Genomic DNA, 15465 nt, shown 5'->3' with positions numbered 1-15465 from the left:
AGTTTCGGGCTCAGGCGTGCTTTCCAGTTGAGCCCAAGTGAACCGCGCTCTGGCACACCTCTTCCAACCTGGCCAGGGCCGGCCAAGTGAACCATGCCTGAGCCTGATTCAGAGCACTCATACTTCTCAAACTACGGGCCTGGGTACGGTTCGGTGAGCATAGTTTGAGTACACCCTTAACGTCTCTTCTGAAAGACGGTACCCTCAGACAGTACGTCTCTTCCGGAAGACGGCACCCAAAGGCGGTATAGTGTCCCCTTCATTTTTACTGGGGCATTAGGACTCACACAGACCTTTCTATCAGTGTCTGTTTCTTTGTAGTTTAAGCATTGAAGGAATAGTTCCCCCAAAACTGAATATTCTGTCATTATTTACTCACTCTTCACTTGTCACAAACCAGTTTGAGTTTCTTTTTTCTCTTGAACACAACAGAAGTTATTTTGAAAACTGTTACAAACCTGCAAGCATTGACTTCCGTATTTGATTTTCCTACAATGGAAGTCAATGGTTACTGGTTTCTTTCTTTTTTCTTTTGTGTTAAAAAAAGAGTGAAACATACAAAGCTTTGGAACAAGTATTAGTAAATACTGGGTTAATTAATTTTTGGGGCCAAAGTATACCTTTAAAACCTTGTTGTATGTTTTGTATCGTTCACAGATCTCACAATAAATCATCACTCAGATTAAAAAAAAAGGTGAAGTCTGGTCATCTTATTTATTTTTACACTCATGTTCTCTCTGAAACCCCACTCCATGCCTCCAGTGTGCGTGTCTGCAGCACATGAATCTTCTCAAGCATTCAGACATTCCGTCTCCTGGTCTGCGAGCTCCGCCCCGGGTTTCAGCAGCAGCCGCCTGAGAGCTGAGCTGATCTGAGCACAGCAGAGTAGAGTTAGAGTTGAGTTGAGCTGACTCTGAGTTTGAGTTGTAGCGCAGCTGGACTTCAAAAGGAAGTGTGTGTTGAAGTCGAGCGCTGTGGGAGGGCACTAAGTGTTAGGGATCCATGCAGGGGAGACGCTACTAGAGCCAGTTTAGCGCTGTGTGCTTTTTTCGGGCCATGCTCCGCAGGTCTCCCAGCCACAGAGGCAGAGTTCACTTTGACTTCAGTGAGGAGGTGGTGAAGAAGCTGCACACCTCCAGCTTAAGGTTAGCGCTAACCTCCTCTTTCTCTCTCTCTGGCTCTGTCTGTTAGTCTGTTTTTTTTTACTACGCTAAGTGCTACTTTGCATATGGGCTACTACTTGGTCATCTCTCCGCCTGTTGACGTCACATTTCTGTGCTTTTCTGTCACACAGCGATCAGGTGTCATCTCCTGTTGCTTGTGTGTTGTCTTGAAGCAGATCTCCATCTACAGTATCACATTTTTCTTTTGTATTCCCTTTTTTTAGTTCATTGTGATAAGTTGTTGTTGCTCAAGCCATTGTAAGTGTGTTTGTATGTAAACTAAGAGCTGTGTTTATGCAAGAGTCGACATGTTCAGAGCTGTTGTAATTTTTCCATCAGACTAATGAGTGTGTGTGAGAGTGTGTTTTGGATTGTGCAAATGAAATAGTGGAAATTATGGTTTGCAGTATATGAAGACCCGTTTTATGTGACCTCTTGTGAGATATTTTATTTTTTATATTATTTTATTTTTGTTGAGTAATTCTTTCTTTATTTCTTTTATCTTTATTATTTTTTCGGGACTTTTTTGTTTCTTTCAATATTCTGATGTTCATCATATTTTTGCACCTTTATTCATTACATTCTTTATAGCTTAATGCTTTACTGACTCGTGCAGTTGTATTCAGTGCACATAATTCAAAATATGCACACAATTCAAAATCAACAGTACATAATAATCAGTACTGCTCAAAAGTTTACAAATTTCAGCTTTTATTCATCATAGACTCAAAAAAATTATCAAAAGTGACAGTACAGACATTTTAATGTTACAAAATGATTTTGGTTGAAAATAAATAAACATTTTTACTTCCGGTTCATTAAAGAATTCGTAAACATTTTGTCATTTTTACACAAAATTCAACAATTAGAAATTAAAACTATTATTTTTTTGTTTATAAGATGCTTTTCATGCTGTGTTTATGTAAAAGTCGATGTAAACATTCACAGCTGTTCTATGTCTTCTGTCAGGTTTGTGTGTGCGTTTGTGTTTGTGTATGTGTATATGTGTGTGTGGAATCTTGTGGAATACAGTACATGCTCGTCATGCTCCTGACACCAGCTGATACATTCACCTCTACTGTAATTTCACACCCAAGACCTTTTCTTGATTTACTTTGCCTGCGTAAAGATCACCACCAAGCTGTAACTCAATCCTTAAAACAAAATAATCCTACAAGTTACATAAAGTGAAAAGGTTTGGCCCAAATTGAGAGGAAGACTGGCTGTAAGTGGCCCAATTTATTTTATTTTCTATCATTATCTGACACTTTCTTACTCCAATAATGTTTGTTTGTTGAAAAATTTTATTTCCTCAACTAATTAATGAATTAGTTTCTTAATTCATCAATTTATTTGTGCCCTTTATGTTCTAATGTTCAGTTTTTTTACTTTAAATAGTTTTCAATTTTTTTCAGAATTCCTAGCTATATAATTTTTTTTTTCTGTATTTTAATTAATTAATTTATTTTATTAATAATATTATTATTTTATTATTATTTTTGTCATCCCCTGGTCATGTTAGTTAGTTAGTTAGTTAGTTAGTTAGTTAGTTAGTTAGTTAGTTAGTTAGTTAGTTAGTTAGTTAGTTAGTTAGTTAGTTAGTTAGAATATTCATTCATTCATTTGTTCTGTATTCTTTTTTAGATTCTATATATTTTTAAAGTGCTCGGTATGAATATGTGAACAATGTTGCCTTTTCAGCTACTTCATTTATTTACTTAACTTACTTTACTTGCCAACTTCATTTCATTTTTTTTTCTAACTCACAAGGTTCAAACTTTGAATCATTTCTGCTTTTAAGGCGCTCTTTAAGTTTTGTCCTGCATGTGTAAGTGCACTGTTTCTCCAGTTCTGAATATGCCTTGTGTCAGTGAGTTTATATCTGTAATTGACATTGCACATGAATGAATGAGTTTGTGAACATCTGTGTTTACACACAGCGAGCTCTGACGTCCGCGAGGGTGTGTTAAGGTCTCCCATGACTCCAAATGCCAACAAAGATAATCTCCACGTTGGGTGGATTTGTGCTAAAAGGCAGACATGTGTGGCTTGAGCTCTGTGAGATATTTGTGTTTTGCCTGCTACACATTTATGTTGCCTTGAAAGCGTATGTGGCTTGGGTTGAGTTGGTGACTTAGAAAAGTTATTTGTGGATGCGGAGATGTTTAATTGGCTTGCATAATTAAATTACATTTCTCATTCCACAATGCAGTACAGAACTGAAGTTTAATTCATAGTATGTGTTATGCAACATCATTCATTATTTACTCTGTACTGTTTGCGTAGTGTATGAGTGTGAATGAGTGTGTGTGGATGTTTCCCAGGGATGGGTTGCGGCTGGAAGGGCATCTGCTGCGTAACAACGTGCTGGATAAGTTGGCGGTTCATTCCGCTGTGGCGACCCCGGATTAATAAATGGACTAAGCTGAAAAGAAAATGAATGAATGAATGTTTGCATAGTCGGTTTTTCTGACTTTATAAGTATCATTAAACAGTTGTTTCCAAATGGTTATACAGTAGTCAACATTTGAAGTGGTTTAAGACCTTGCATCAAAGCTGTCCTAAAAGTTTTCAAATGTTGACTACTATATTTGTTGTGTATATACTTTACTATAATAACAGTAGTGTTAAACAGGATATTTGGCTTTAAATTCAGCATGCACACATTATATTAAGCTAAAATGACAGTAAACACATGTATATTGATACAAAATGTTTCTTTTTAATTAACAAATCATCAAATAAATTTACTTTACACAAAAGAAAAAAACTTTTACAAAGTTTATAATAATGAAATCTGCTTTTGGAACACCAAGTTGTATGCATTATGCCTCATTCACACTGCCTTTCACTCTGGGTGCTGCTGAAAATGCAGGTCTATGTGGGTCTACAGCACAGAGAATACAACCGGCCTCTGCAGGTGCTGAAAGAGCATCACAAATACTTTGTTACTACTTAAGTAGATTTTTCTGGTATCAGTACTGTACTCGACTACTTATTTTTATGACGACTTTTTACTTTTACTTCTCACATTTTTACACAAATATCTGTACTTTCTACTCCTTACATTTTTAAACCACACTTGTTAGTTTCGTTTTTATGTGTTTGTTGGCGCGATCTATTTTATTTCTTGTCTTTGCGCAATATGAACGCATTTTGATGCATTCAGTCTGTTTTTCCTCATTGCGCGCCTGCATCTGCACTGCGCGACCTTTTCAAGGCTATCACGCACCATACGTGGGCTAGTTTATGAAGATTACTATGAGAAAGGCTAGGATGACTTCGCAGATGTGACAGAGGGAGACGGCGAATCTAACATGACTGATGCTGCCCTGTTTACACAGTAATAAGACACCTTGTGCTCGTTTGGATCACAGGTAGACAAGAGATACACATTCTAGTTCAAAAGCATGCGGTTTTTGTTTAAGCCTTTTGTCCACTTCTGATCATATTGCAGGGGCTTTCTCTGGTCTTTCAATCTAATGCCGCAAACAATAGTGTGTTTTTTTTGTTTGTTTGTTTTTTGTAAAGATTTGTACATTTTGTACTAAAACAATCAAATACTTTATAAAAAAAATATGTATTGCAGTTTATTTTCTTTGTCTGATAAGTTCATATTTCCTAAAACAGAATTTTTGCTGTTTTTCAGTTTTTTATAGATTTTTTTTAATTGACTATTAACAAATATTTTTCAACAAAAAAATGTAAGTACACCGGTCAATTTATGAATAAAAATAAAATTATTCTAGCTTATGTTTTACACAGCGGATACCCTTTCATCTGCAACCCAGTACTAAGAAACACACACTCGCATTCACACACACTGAGCGAGTTTGAGCCACTTGTACATTCAGGAAGCGCTCTGATCAAACAAAACACCAGCGAAGAAACTCGACTCAGAGAAACATTAACACCTCACTGCCAACTAGAGTTTCGGAAGTATTGATGCAGACCAACAGAGACAGCGCGCAGAAGTATAAATGCACAGCTACGTGCGCTGCATGCGCCGTCGGTTACGCCGGGCACTTGACGCACAAGTATTAACCAGGCTTTATACACTGCCAGTTTAGTTGAATTATTAATCACCTATACTGCATGTCTTTGGGACTGTATTTGAAACAGGTACTTTTTACTTTTGTACAGGTCGTACTTCTTTACTTTTTCTTAAGTACAAAAGTATAGTCAGTACTTTAACTTTTACCAGAGTCGTTTGAGTGTCTGTACTTCTACTTCATCAAAGGATGCGTGTACTTTTGCCATCTCTGCCAACCATAGATATATACACTAGATTTTGCATACGGACCCTGTGTATGCGTCAATGGTGCTTTGTGCTTAACAAGTATTGATGATGATACAGTCTCCTGTTGCACTGACTATATGGTAAAGTAGCACCAATTCGCAGTAAAGACTAGGCTTATGCTAGTTTTGTTGAATAAAATAAGCAAACATTCATTTATTCTTTCATTTTCTTTTGGGCTTAGTCCCTTTATTAATCTGGGGTCGCCACAGCAGAATGAAGCGCCAACTTAAATAAGCAAACAATGTAGATTAAATGGACAACAAGATGCTGCGGTGCTAGAAACTTGTATTACTGTCAGCTAAGTGAGCAAGTCGTTCATAACAGAGATTGATTTACAAATGAATCACTCCCTCCGTTAAAATTAGAAGTCGATGCAGGAGAGGGGGTGTGTTTCAGGACACGGTTTAAGTCAGATCAAATTTAACGAGGAAGATAATGTATTTCCATGCACACAAACATGCTCTTTGTCCGCAATGCCTGTGTGGTCACTTATCCATCAATGTAGAAAAGTGATGTAAATTTCAAATTTTTGTAAATTAAATAAATATTTGCATAATGACCAGCAGGAAACTCCCATTTATAGATATTTGTATATGTGTGTGTATGTACTCTATATATAGACTCTAGATGGCCAGTCTTTCATTGCATCTTGGTCTTACATTCATTTCAAAGGAGCGCTAACCTGAACTAAAATGACCGCTCTATTGACTCATTCCTTCCAATAGACAACAAAAGCGTAGGCTACATCTAATGTAAATGTCTATGGTCGCCAATGATCGCTCTCGCTCCCATAGACGGAAGTCACTCTCTTTCCATTGAAATGAACGGTCGCTTGTTGCTTTGCCACTGCGAGTCGCTCATAGTTTGAATGAGGTTTTAACTTGCATATACAGCATATTATAGATAACAATATTCATTTAAAAAAAAAAAAAAAAAAAAAAAAAATATATATATATATATATATATATATATATATATATATATTTTTTTTTTTTTTTTTTTTTTTTTTTTGAAGAATACAAGAATTCAGAAGAATACAAAACATTGCTAATAAATCTAACCGACCTCTTCTGAATGATGGTGTACAACAATTTTTAAATGCTAGAGACAGTTAAAATAAATGTACAGTATATATACTGTAATATATAAAAAATGTTATGTAATGAATTATATTTGACCTTATCTGGCCCTTAAATGTCTTTGTTTGGTTTTTGTACTTGGCTGTTTCAGTTTTCAATTAAAAACTTTTTGTGTGCGTGTTCTGCTGTAGATGTCCATTTACATAACATCAGCATTTTGAGTACCAGGAAGTTATGCCGTTCTCATCTAAATATAAACTGAATAAACTTTCCGTTTATTTGATTACATCATTGTTGTGAAAACTTATCCTTATTATATGAGAAACCTCTAAGAACACAATATATTGCATAAGGGCCCAAAAAAATGTGCGGCATGAGGCCACATTTGATAAACATTGTTATATGTTTTAATGTCATGCCTTTAGCGTAATATCTGTGTGGTTAGTGATTTGAAAACACTGTCTGTTTGCTTTGTTTGTTTTTTTTCTCCTTCTTTGTAATGTTGACACTAGCACAAGGGAGTTAAACAAGGCACCAGCCTTTACTCCAGAGGGTGTTTCTCCTGCGATTAATCTACTAAAGTTGGCAGAAACAAACATTTGCTTGCATACCAACTGATTTCTTCAAAACAACTGCGTCATTTAAAATGATCCCTAGAGCAGGGCATCTATTAGTTGCAATGTCTGTCATGGAAAGTACAGCATTTTTCCAGCCTTTTAATGCCATTTAAAGTAGGGTTCACAGCCTTGAATATTCTCACAGGCTGGTTTGTGGCATACAAACTTCCCTTTTCTGTCTTTTTGTGTTTCTGATGCCAAATAAGATTCCAATGTAACTTAGAATCTCTTTCCTCTCCACAGACATACGACCGAATCCAGCATTACAAAACATCAATGATGTCTGATCATTTAGTAATTTAATTGAACGCGTATTACAGCAAAGTCTGTTTGGTAATTTTGTGCGCAAGTTCTACTGTGTGACAGAGGAACTGAAAATATATGTGAAACACAGAGACCTTTATGATTTGAAACCGACTGTAATGTTTAAAACATTGACAGTTTGTCAAAAGTTTGTTTCAGCAGTTTGTAACCACTCACCAAAGCAAACTTTTTGGGCGGAGTTCGTTTTGGTCCTACACTGTAGCTAAAATGCTGAGTTCCGCACAATTGATTTGTGTTGGGACAGCATTAAGTTTATTATTATTATTATTATTATTATTATTATTATATATTTTTTTAATTAAAGTACATTGAACTTAAAACAAATTAGGTTGTCCCAAAAAATGCAAGAATTGTGTTTTAAGATTATTTTTAAATAAGTAGTTTGAGCAGTCATTTTTTGGTTGTAAACCTCTTTGAGCTATCATTGGTCTGTGAGGATTACACAATCAGTGGGTGTGTCCTGAAACTCTGCCTTCTCTTACATGCTTCGTATCCATGCAGTTCAGAATAAGACAGGAGAAAACATCCAACACAACAACACAAAGATAGCAACATGACTAAACTGTAGGGTCGAATAGCAGAGCTGTACAGATGTATCCACCCCTGTAACATCACTTGCTGATACTTTTTAAAGACTCAGAATCACACACCGGACAATAAGCACAAGCACATTGTGCCACTTCTGATAAAGTTCTAAACATTGTTCCATTCAGTGTCTGTCTGCATTAACTATAAAGCAATTTGGGCTGCCATGGTGGCGCTTCTCGCTGGAGAAGGCCATTTGCCTTATATGAAACTGTTCTTCTTTCACAGCTGACGTTGTTGTGTTTAGAAGTTCACTAAAGTAGTGTGACACATTTACAACCACAACTGCTGCTGTGTCAGAACGTTTAAAAACAGTATATCGTCACTTAGCCTTTTCAAACTTCTCTTTGGCCTCAAACTATGAACGAAAAAGAACTTAGTTTGAAGTATACCTATTACTTAATTTGAAGTATACCTAATATATATTGTTTTATATATATATATATATATATATATATATATATATATATATATTGTTTATATATATATATATATATATTGTTTTATATATATATATATATATATATATATATATATATATATATATATATATATATATATATATATATATATATATATATATATATATATATATATATATATATATATGTATGTATGTATATATGTATGTATATGTGTATATATGTATGTGTGTATGTATGTATGTGTGTATGCATGTATGTATGTGTGTATGCATGTATATATATGTATGTATATATATATATATATATATATATATATATATATATATATATATATATATATATATATATATATATATATATATATAAAGAAAATCTGTCTGTGCAAAAACATTTGTATCATTTACATCTGTATCACCATCAATCCAGAGCTTCGAACAAAGTGAATTTTGGAGAGCACATTTTGGGGCTTTTAGCCAAGTCTGTGTATTTAAAGTTAACGTTTTATAAATATTCAGTTTCAAAGTTTCACAGTTTCAACATTTTATAAGATATTAATGTATATTTTCAAGAGCCATCAGTACTAATTTAATTGTGTCTGTATTTGGTTTTTTTGTTTTTGTTTTTTTGACTCCTAAAGTGCTGGTAGTCATTGACTTCATGAATCAATAAGGACCAGTTTAAGTTGAAAGTCTTTTTAAGTACTGAAGAGAAAACCTATGAAATTAAATGACCTGAAGCAAAGTACAGCAAATTTGCATTTCTGTGTGAACTGTCCCTTTAGATAACATAAACAAGTAAAGGATAGGTTTCAGAACTGCCATGTGTAAACTATTGTTGTGTTGTGTATGTGTTACCAGACAGTGACTCAACACAAGTCACAGGATAATTAGGTACTTAGTGGAAACAACAAACTCTCCTTTTGTTTCATGGTGAGAATATAAACATCAGACATCTTTATTCTGCTTGATCCCTGAAAAACATTTTCATTAGCTGCCTCTACAACCATGTGGTTTTTTGTCTCTGCGTAATTATTACCAGTCAAAACAAGAGAGGCAACCACAGAAAAATGTTTGATCTTAGCTTTAGGTCAACAGTGGTTTTTATGTTTCACTGGATGAACATGATCAACTCTGATGTCAAGCTTGACATTTTTGATAATAACATTTCACTTAAATGTAATATTATGCCTACCTATGGAATATATTTTTTGTCAATTAAAGTAAAGTTAAAATAAAATAAATGTTAAATAGTACTAAAATGTTAGTATGGAAACACATATTCACTGTTAGCTATGACTTTTACCTCAAAGTCTTAATTTGCTGCTTGTTATTCACTTGGGTAGTTGTTGTAGTTAATAAACCTATAAGAAACAAGTTAACAGTGAGAATTGGTCTTCAAGCTAAAATGTTACCATATTATTATACAAAATTACATAGTTTTACATATGTGTTTTTGTTAAAGTCAATGATCTAAATATAAAACTATTTCTCAGTGTCAAAACTGTTGTGAATTTGTCATGCTAACATATTGCTATGCTCTACTTGGGATGATCCTTCATTCTGTTGAGCTAAACGGAAATTATATGAATTTAGTGAGAACTTTACCAAACAAGTTGTGTGTATTCTCAGAATTTTGAATTCTTACAAAACACGTGTCCTAAAAATAGCAATAGTTATTTGTAAGAAGTCAGGAATTTCCCCAGCTTATTAAGAAAATGTGTTCATATTCATTACAGGAGTGAACATCAGATAGGTGGACTTACAAAACACCTCTACACACCGCTATGGGGGAAATTTTTTCTGAGTTACAGTATAATATACAATTATCTGTGGGTAAAACAGTTTGTTTTATTCTTTCAACTAAAGACACTTTATTCCAAATTTAAACTAAAAATGCATTGTAATTTATGAAATTACCTGCAGTTGACTATCATTTTCAGACATCAAAAACATTAAAATATGAACTCTGAAATAAAGTAGATAATTCAGGAACTGTGTGCATCATAAAAAAACACTGACTGTGTACGGATTTAAAATCAAAGCTTTTTTTCCCAAGATGCTGCTTGGTACACATTTAATTTTAACACAGTAAGGTGTAATTGATTATTATTGTAATACTATATTTACAGATAACATTTGAAATGACAATTATTTTGGCCACAAATATCCTAAAACTTATCTTTTACTACTGATGCTCTTCAAATTGGATATGTGATGTGCAGGAGTTGGAGAGCACAAGCTTTTGACTTTACATGTAGGGAACATGTAACCATTATGACCATTTCACTAGTTTTGATGCGTATTAGTGTTCTTACACTTGATCACAACACAAGAGTTCATTCAATTCAGTGTATCTTTGTTTATTTTTTACATTAGACATCCAAATGTGTCAGTTTCATCAAAATCCACTTCCATACAACTTCTTTGTTCCAGCTTGATGAATTGTGACTCCAATTTTTCACTTTTTACGAAAAGCTTGTGCTCTCCAAGTCCTGTACATCACACTAACAACTCACGTGTGTCCCAAAACGTGTGTACTCTCATAGCATACTACACATGCGCAGAAGAAAAGTAACTCAGATGACATGCAAATCAACAATAACACATTATATAACACAAAAAAAAAAAATCATGAATATTAACTTAAACAGCATACTATGAAATAGAGCTTTTACAATATAGATCAAGGTTATTTTTATTTAGTTTTTTTTTTTTTTTTCTCTTTTTTTCCAGAGGAAATGGCTTCATGGGTGAACACTTCTGGTGGCTTTACCACTTTATGACATTGTAGAATGCAATGAGCAATTCTGTCATTAAAGAGATCTATGCTTGTGTTGTAACCCATTCACTGATAACTATAATGACATGAATAATAAAATAAAAATAACCGTTTTCTCTGAATAAACTGGTTATTGACAGACAGGTAGTTGTTAAAATAGTTATATTTGGGTATGGGTTAAGCTTCTAGAACAGTGGTCACCAAACTTGTTCCTGGAGGGCCGGTGTCCTGCAGATTTTAGCTCCAACCCTAATCAAACACACCTGAACAAGCTAATCAAGGTCTTACTAGGTATACTTGAATCATCCATGCAGGTGTGTTGAGGCAAGTTGGAGCTAAACCCTCCAGGACCGAGATTGGTGACCCCTGTTCTAGAATATTATCATGCAGAATAATGCATCATTGTTTTGTTTTTTTAGTACTAATAAACAGCCAATGAGCTATATGCATTAGAGGTGTAGTTGTGCCATAGCTATGCCCAGAAGCACAAACTCGCTTTTAGCCCGACATTATTCAAATGTGCACATGCACACAGCTCTTTTGCCTTTTTTCAAGATTGAGTTGTTTATATGTGTTTTAAAATAATTTATTCAAAACAAACCTAGGCTACAGGCCATTTGAAAGTTGGTAAAAAGAAATTAAAAAAGTACTCTGTAACATCGTAACATCCCAGCACTCTAAATAGGTCTATGTACGTAAACTTAGCCTTTAAATTGGCCAACACACCAATAAAAATAAGTCTTTCCTAACAAATTAAATTTAAAATAAATTCCAAATTATGACAGGTATTTGGCAAAAACGGAATTAAGATAAACGCTCTGCGGGATTTGTTTTACTACTTCTCTTCACAATCTGGTCTTAAGGCGATGGTGTAGCTAAATAAAAAATAAAGCTAACATTAGCTTATATATTCTGACTACATCATGCATTTATGGTTTAATTAATATTTAGTTATCATTAGGAAATCCTTTACTCACCAAGATTAGGCTATGTGTTTTTGTGGATGAACATTATTGAATCCACTGTAAATGCCTTTAGAGCAGTCCTGCGCTCACTGATGATGCGTCCTGTTGCCCTAAACACTCTTACACAGCTGCTGCTACAGGACAGGATCTGGCAAATTTATAAGTTTTGGGTAGGATTGTTTGTTCATCTTCCACAAGCCAAGAACATCCATTTAATTTTCCATGACAGTGGTTTCAATGTAGCGAATGACCTCGTAATTTTTTCTGTCAGCTTGCTGTACATGCCGTGCATTGCTATTTGGCGATCTTCTGTAATACGCAGTGTTTAAGTGACTGCCGAATTACCTTGGCGGCTAGAATGACCATTCTTACTGTACTTGCGTCAGGCCTGACTGCAGTAAAAATTCTCTCTTTTGACTTCTCCGTTATCATTTGTTTCACCTTTGCAGGCGTGGGATTTAATGTTGTAACAAACGATTTGATTACTTTCGCTAATCAAAATGCATCATATGACTCTTTATTTGCTGCGCAAGCCTGGCCTAACCCCGTCTAAAATGATAGAACCCATCGGGTTCAAGCAAAGATCTTCAGCTCTAATATACATGCTAATAAGCTGCTTTAGCCTAATTTGAAGCATTACAACTTTTGTAAACATTAGCATCATTGAAATTTTTAGATAATTTGTGCTACTTCAAAATTTACAGTGTTTTACTTCAGGGAAACCAATTAAATACTGATGACTCATCCCGCACTAAAGATGTTTGACCAATCACATGCTATCTGGAATGAGAATGCCTGCCAGCATGAAGCAAACCATTTAAAACAAAAGTTTGTTGCACTATATAAAAAAGGGAATAAAAACATTTGATTGACTTCCAGTTTCAATATAAACACATTATCACGGCTTAATAAAGTGAAAGTGAAGTGTTTGTGATATGTCAACATGGCCACTTGTGTTGCCATTAACTTTATAATTGTTTATCTCCTTCCCATGTTAAACTACAGTAATATCTTGAACTTAGTAATTGCAGTGTTATGGGAATCAGAGATACTGGTTACAGCTGAGGTCAGAGGTATCGTTTCCTGGTAGAATTTTTTTTTCCCAGTCTTGACCTCTCCAGGGAGCTCAAATGACCCAGAGTGTATTCTGCTTTAGAAAGACGTCTGTCAGACAACTCAGGAAGTTTGACAGAATTTTCAATTAAGAGTTTTGGGGGGTTTATTAAAATGAGCTGTCAGAAACACCACTCTTTGTATAATGTTCACACTGAAAAACAACTGCCAGTCAGTGGGTTTCAGTGTGAATGTTAGTCTTTTGTCATCTTATTAGTTTGATCAATTAATGCAGAAATAAGGTAGTTTTATTGCTTTATATCATGGAGGCCTTTGTATATTGGAGTAAATGGTCAGGCAAACTAAAGAAAAGGGGTAGAAATAACCTAAATTAAGAACTTTGCAGAATGCAGAATGTGTAAGGTAGAGTCATTTCCTGGACGTCATTCACACTTGCGCACCGAAACAGAATTGTTTAGTTTTGTCTTAATATTTTTAAAAACTTAGGAAAGTACTAAATAAAATGGTGAATGCATTAACCCCAGATCACTTAACAGTAATGCCTGTGCAGGAGCATAACTACACAGCAGAACTCTCTTGCGTGTGCATGTGGAGTGAAACATATCAGAACATCTTCTGTGGTTTCCTTATTTGTAGTGCAATGTCTCACTCAACTTATCTGACTGATGGATCACATTTATAGAATAACCATTTTGGTTTATTCTTTTCAGCTGTATTGGACATTTTGTGTCTCGTGTGTTAACAACATTACAAAACTTTCATTAAAGGTTTAATTCACCCAAAAATGCAGTGCAATTTGCTCACTCTCAGGTCATCTGTAACAGATTTTTTTTTTCTTAAGAGCTTTTTTTTTGTTTGCTGAAACCTTGGTTATTCATAACATGCAAGTCAATGGTTATCTCAACTTCAAAAAAAAAAAAAAAAATGCATACAACCAGAACAAAAGTAATAGACTTGCCAAGGGATTTCACTGTACCAAATTTGTAGTATTCGGTACCAGTGAACACCAGTGAAAACATAAGGTTCTTAGCTACCAATTTTGGTGCCAAAGAAAAACTACATTAAACATTGCAATTAACCAACCCACAATATATTTACAACCCCCTAGGTATATTTCAGGGGTGTCCAAACTCAGTCCTGGAGGCCCGGTGTCCTGCAGATTTTAGCTCCAACTTCTCTCAACAAACCTACAGGGATTTTTCAAGAAAGCCTTAAGGCTCCTAAACACCGGGATGCTTTTCTTTTGCGTTTATGGTCAGCTTTTAACGAGACGTTTTTCTGCATTCAAACCCAATCGATTTTCACTGGCGTCAAGCAGAAGAGTATGCAAAATTATTCCTTGATGTTAGATGGCGCTACACAACTTTATGCTTCCGACACTCGACAACACAGAAGAAGAGGAAGAGAGGAAGTTCACATGCTTGTTGTTAAAGTTACTGGTGACTCGAACAAGCATAGATGGTTCAAGTAGCAGCTCCAGCTCTAGCGATGAAGAAATGATTATTGTTCACCAGTGCAATAAGCAGCTAAACGTTCATATCGCCTCTGTGCGTCTTCTTCAATGTGCGCTCGCATTGACAGTTTTGTGCTTGAGGGCCTCCAAGTGCTGTTTACTGTAACTTCAGTAGCTCCGTGCACTTGAACAAAAGTGCCAACCTGATTGGTGGAGAAGGTTTTGCGCGTTAGTGTGCACGATCACATTGACAACCTTTATTTAGTCACGAGGCGTTAAACGTTGACGGAAAACGCGTGCAAAAAAACATCTCGGTGTGCACAGGCCTTTATGCTGCAGTCACACCGCACATTTCTCCATATAGACGTCCATTCATATGCATGCGATTGCATCAGACTGGAAACACAAGCATGTGCGACAAGTTTTCGCAGTTCGCTGAGTTGGAGAGTTCAAGCTTGGTGAACTCTGACCTGCGACATTGCATCACATGATTGCGTGAGACCAATCGAAGATCAAAACATGAACACAGAGATTTAAAATATGGAACAATTGCTCGCTTTTTTATTGTCTAATCATTTTGGTTAATCCCACTCCTTTTCGCAGCACCGTACAATAGGATTTTGCAGGTTTAAACTCTAGTGTGACTGTAGCATAAGAGCTTGATGAGGTGTGTCTGATTGGGGTTAGAACTAAACTTTGCAG

At 35.2% G+C, this 15465-nt stretch overlaps 1 protein-coding gene and 1 long non-coding RNA gene across 14 annotated transcripts in view; one reads left to right on the top strand and one right to left on the bottom strand.

The window, feature by feature from the left end:
* Positions 1-15465, top strand: part of pde4ba (phosphodiesterase 4B, cAMP-specific a) — a 331706-nt gene that overhangs the window by 227698 nt on the left and 88543 nt on the right. Inside the window, exon 1 of one of the 13 annotated variants that reach the window (XM_068221995.1) lies at positions 883-1145. The exons of the other annotated variants lie outside the window; for them this stretch is intronic. Coding sequence (XP_068078096.1) covers positions 1057-1145 — 89 coding nt within the window. The 5' untranslated portion in view covers positions 883-1056. Of the gene's footprint in view, positions 1-882; positions 1146-15465 lie in introns of those variants that run through there. 13 annotated transcript variants of the gene reach the window in all.
* LOC141386300 (uncharacterized) overlaps positions 11225-15465 on the bottom strand; it is a 5081-nt gene continuing 840 nt past the window's right edge. Inside the window, exons 1-2 of the long non-coding RNA XR_012408011.1 lie at positions 14822-15465; positions 11225-14665 (exon numbers count right to left, since the gene is read on the bottom strand). The exon at positions 14822-15465 is cut by the window's right edge and continues 840 nt beyond it. This is a non-coding gene — a long non-coding RNA (uncharacterized lncRNA). The remainder of the gene's footprint in view (positions 14666-14821) is intronic.

This window comes from Danio rerio, chromosome 6 (assembly GCF_049306965.1).
Source record: "Danio rerio strain Tuebingen ecotype United States chromosome 6, GRCz12tu, whole genome shotgun sequence".
NCBI classification, from domain to species: domain Eukaryota; kingdom Metazoa; phylum Chordata; class Actinopteri; order Cypriniformes; family Danionidae; genus Danio; species Danio rerio.
Note: the sequence above shows the minus strand (reverse complement) of the source record. Positions and strands in the feature narration are given on the sequence as shown.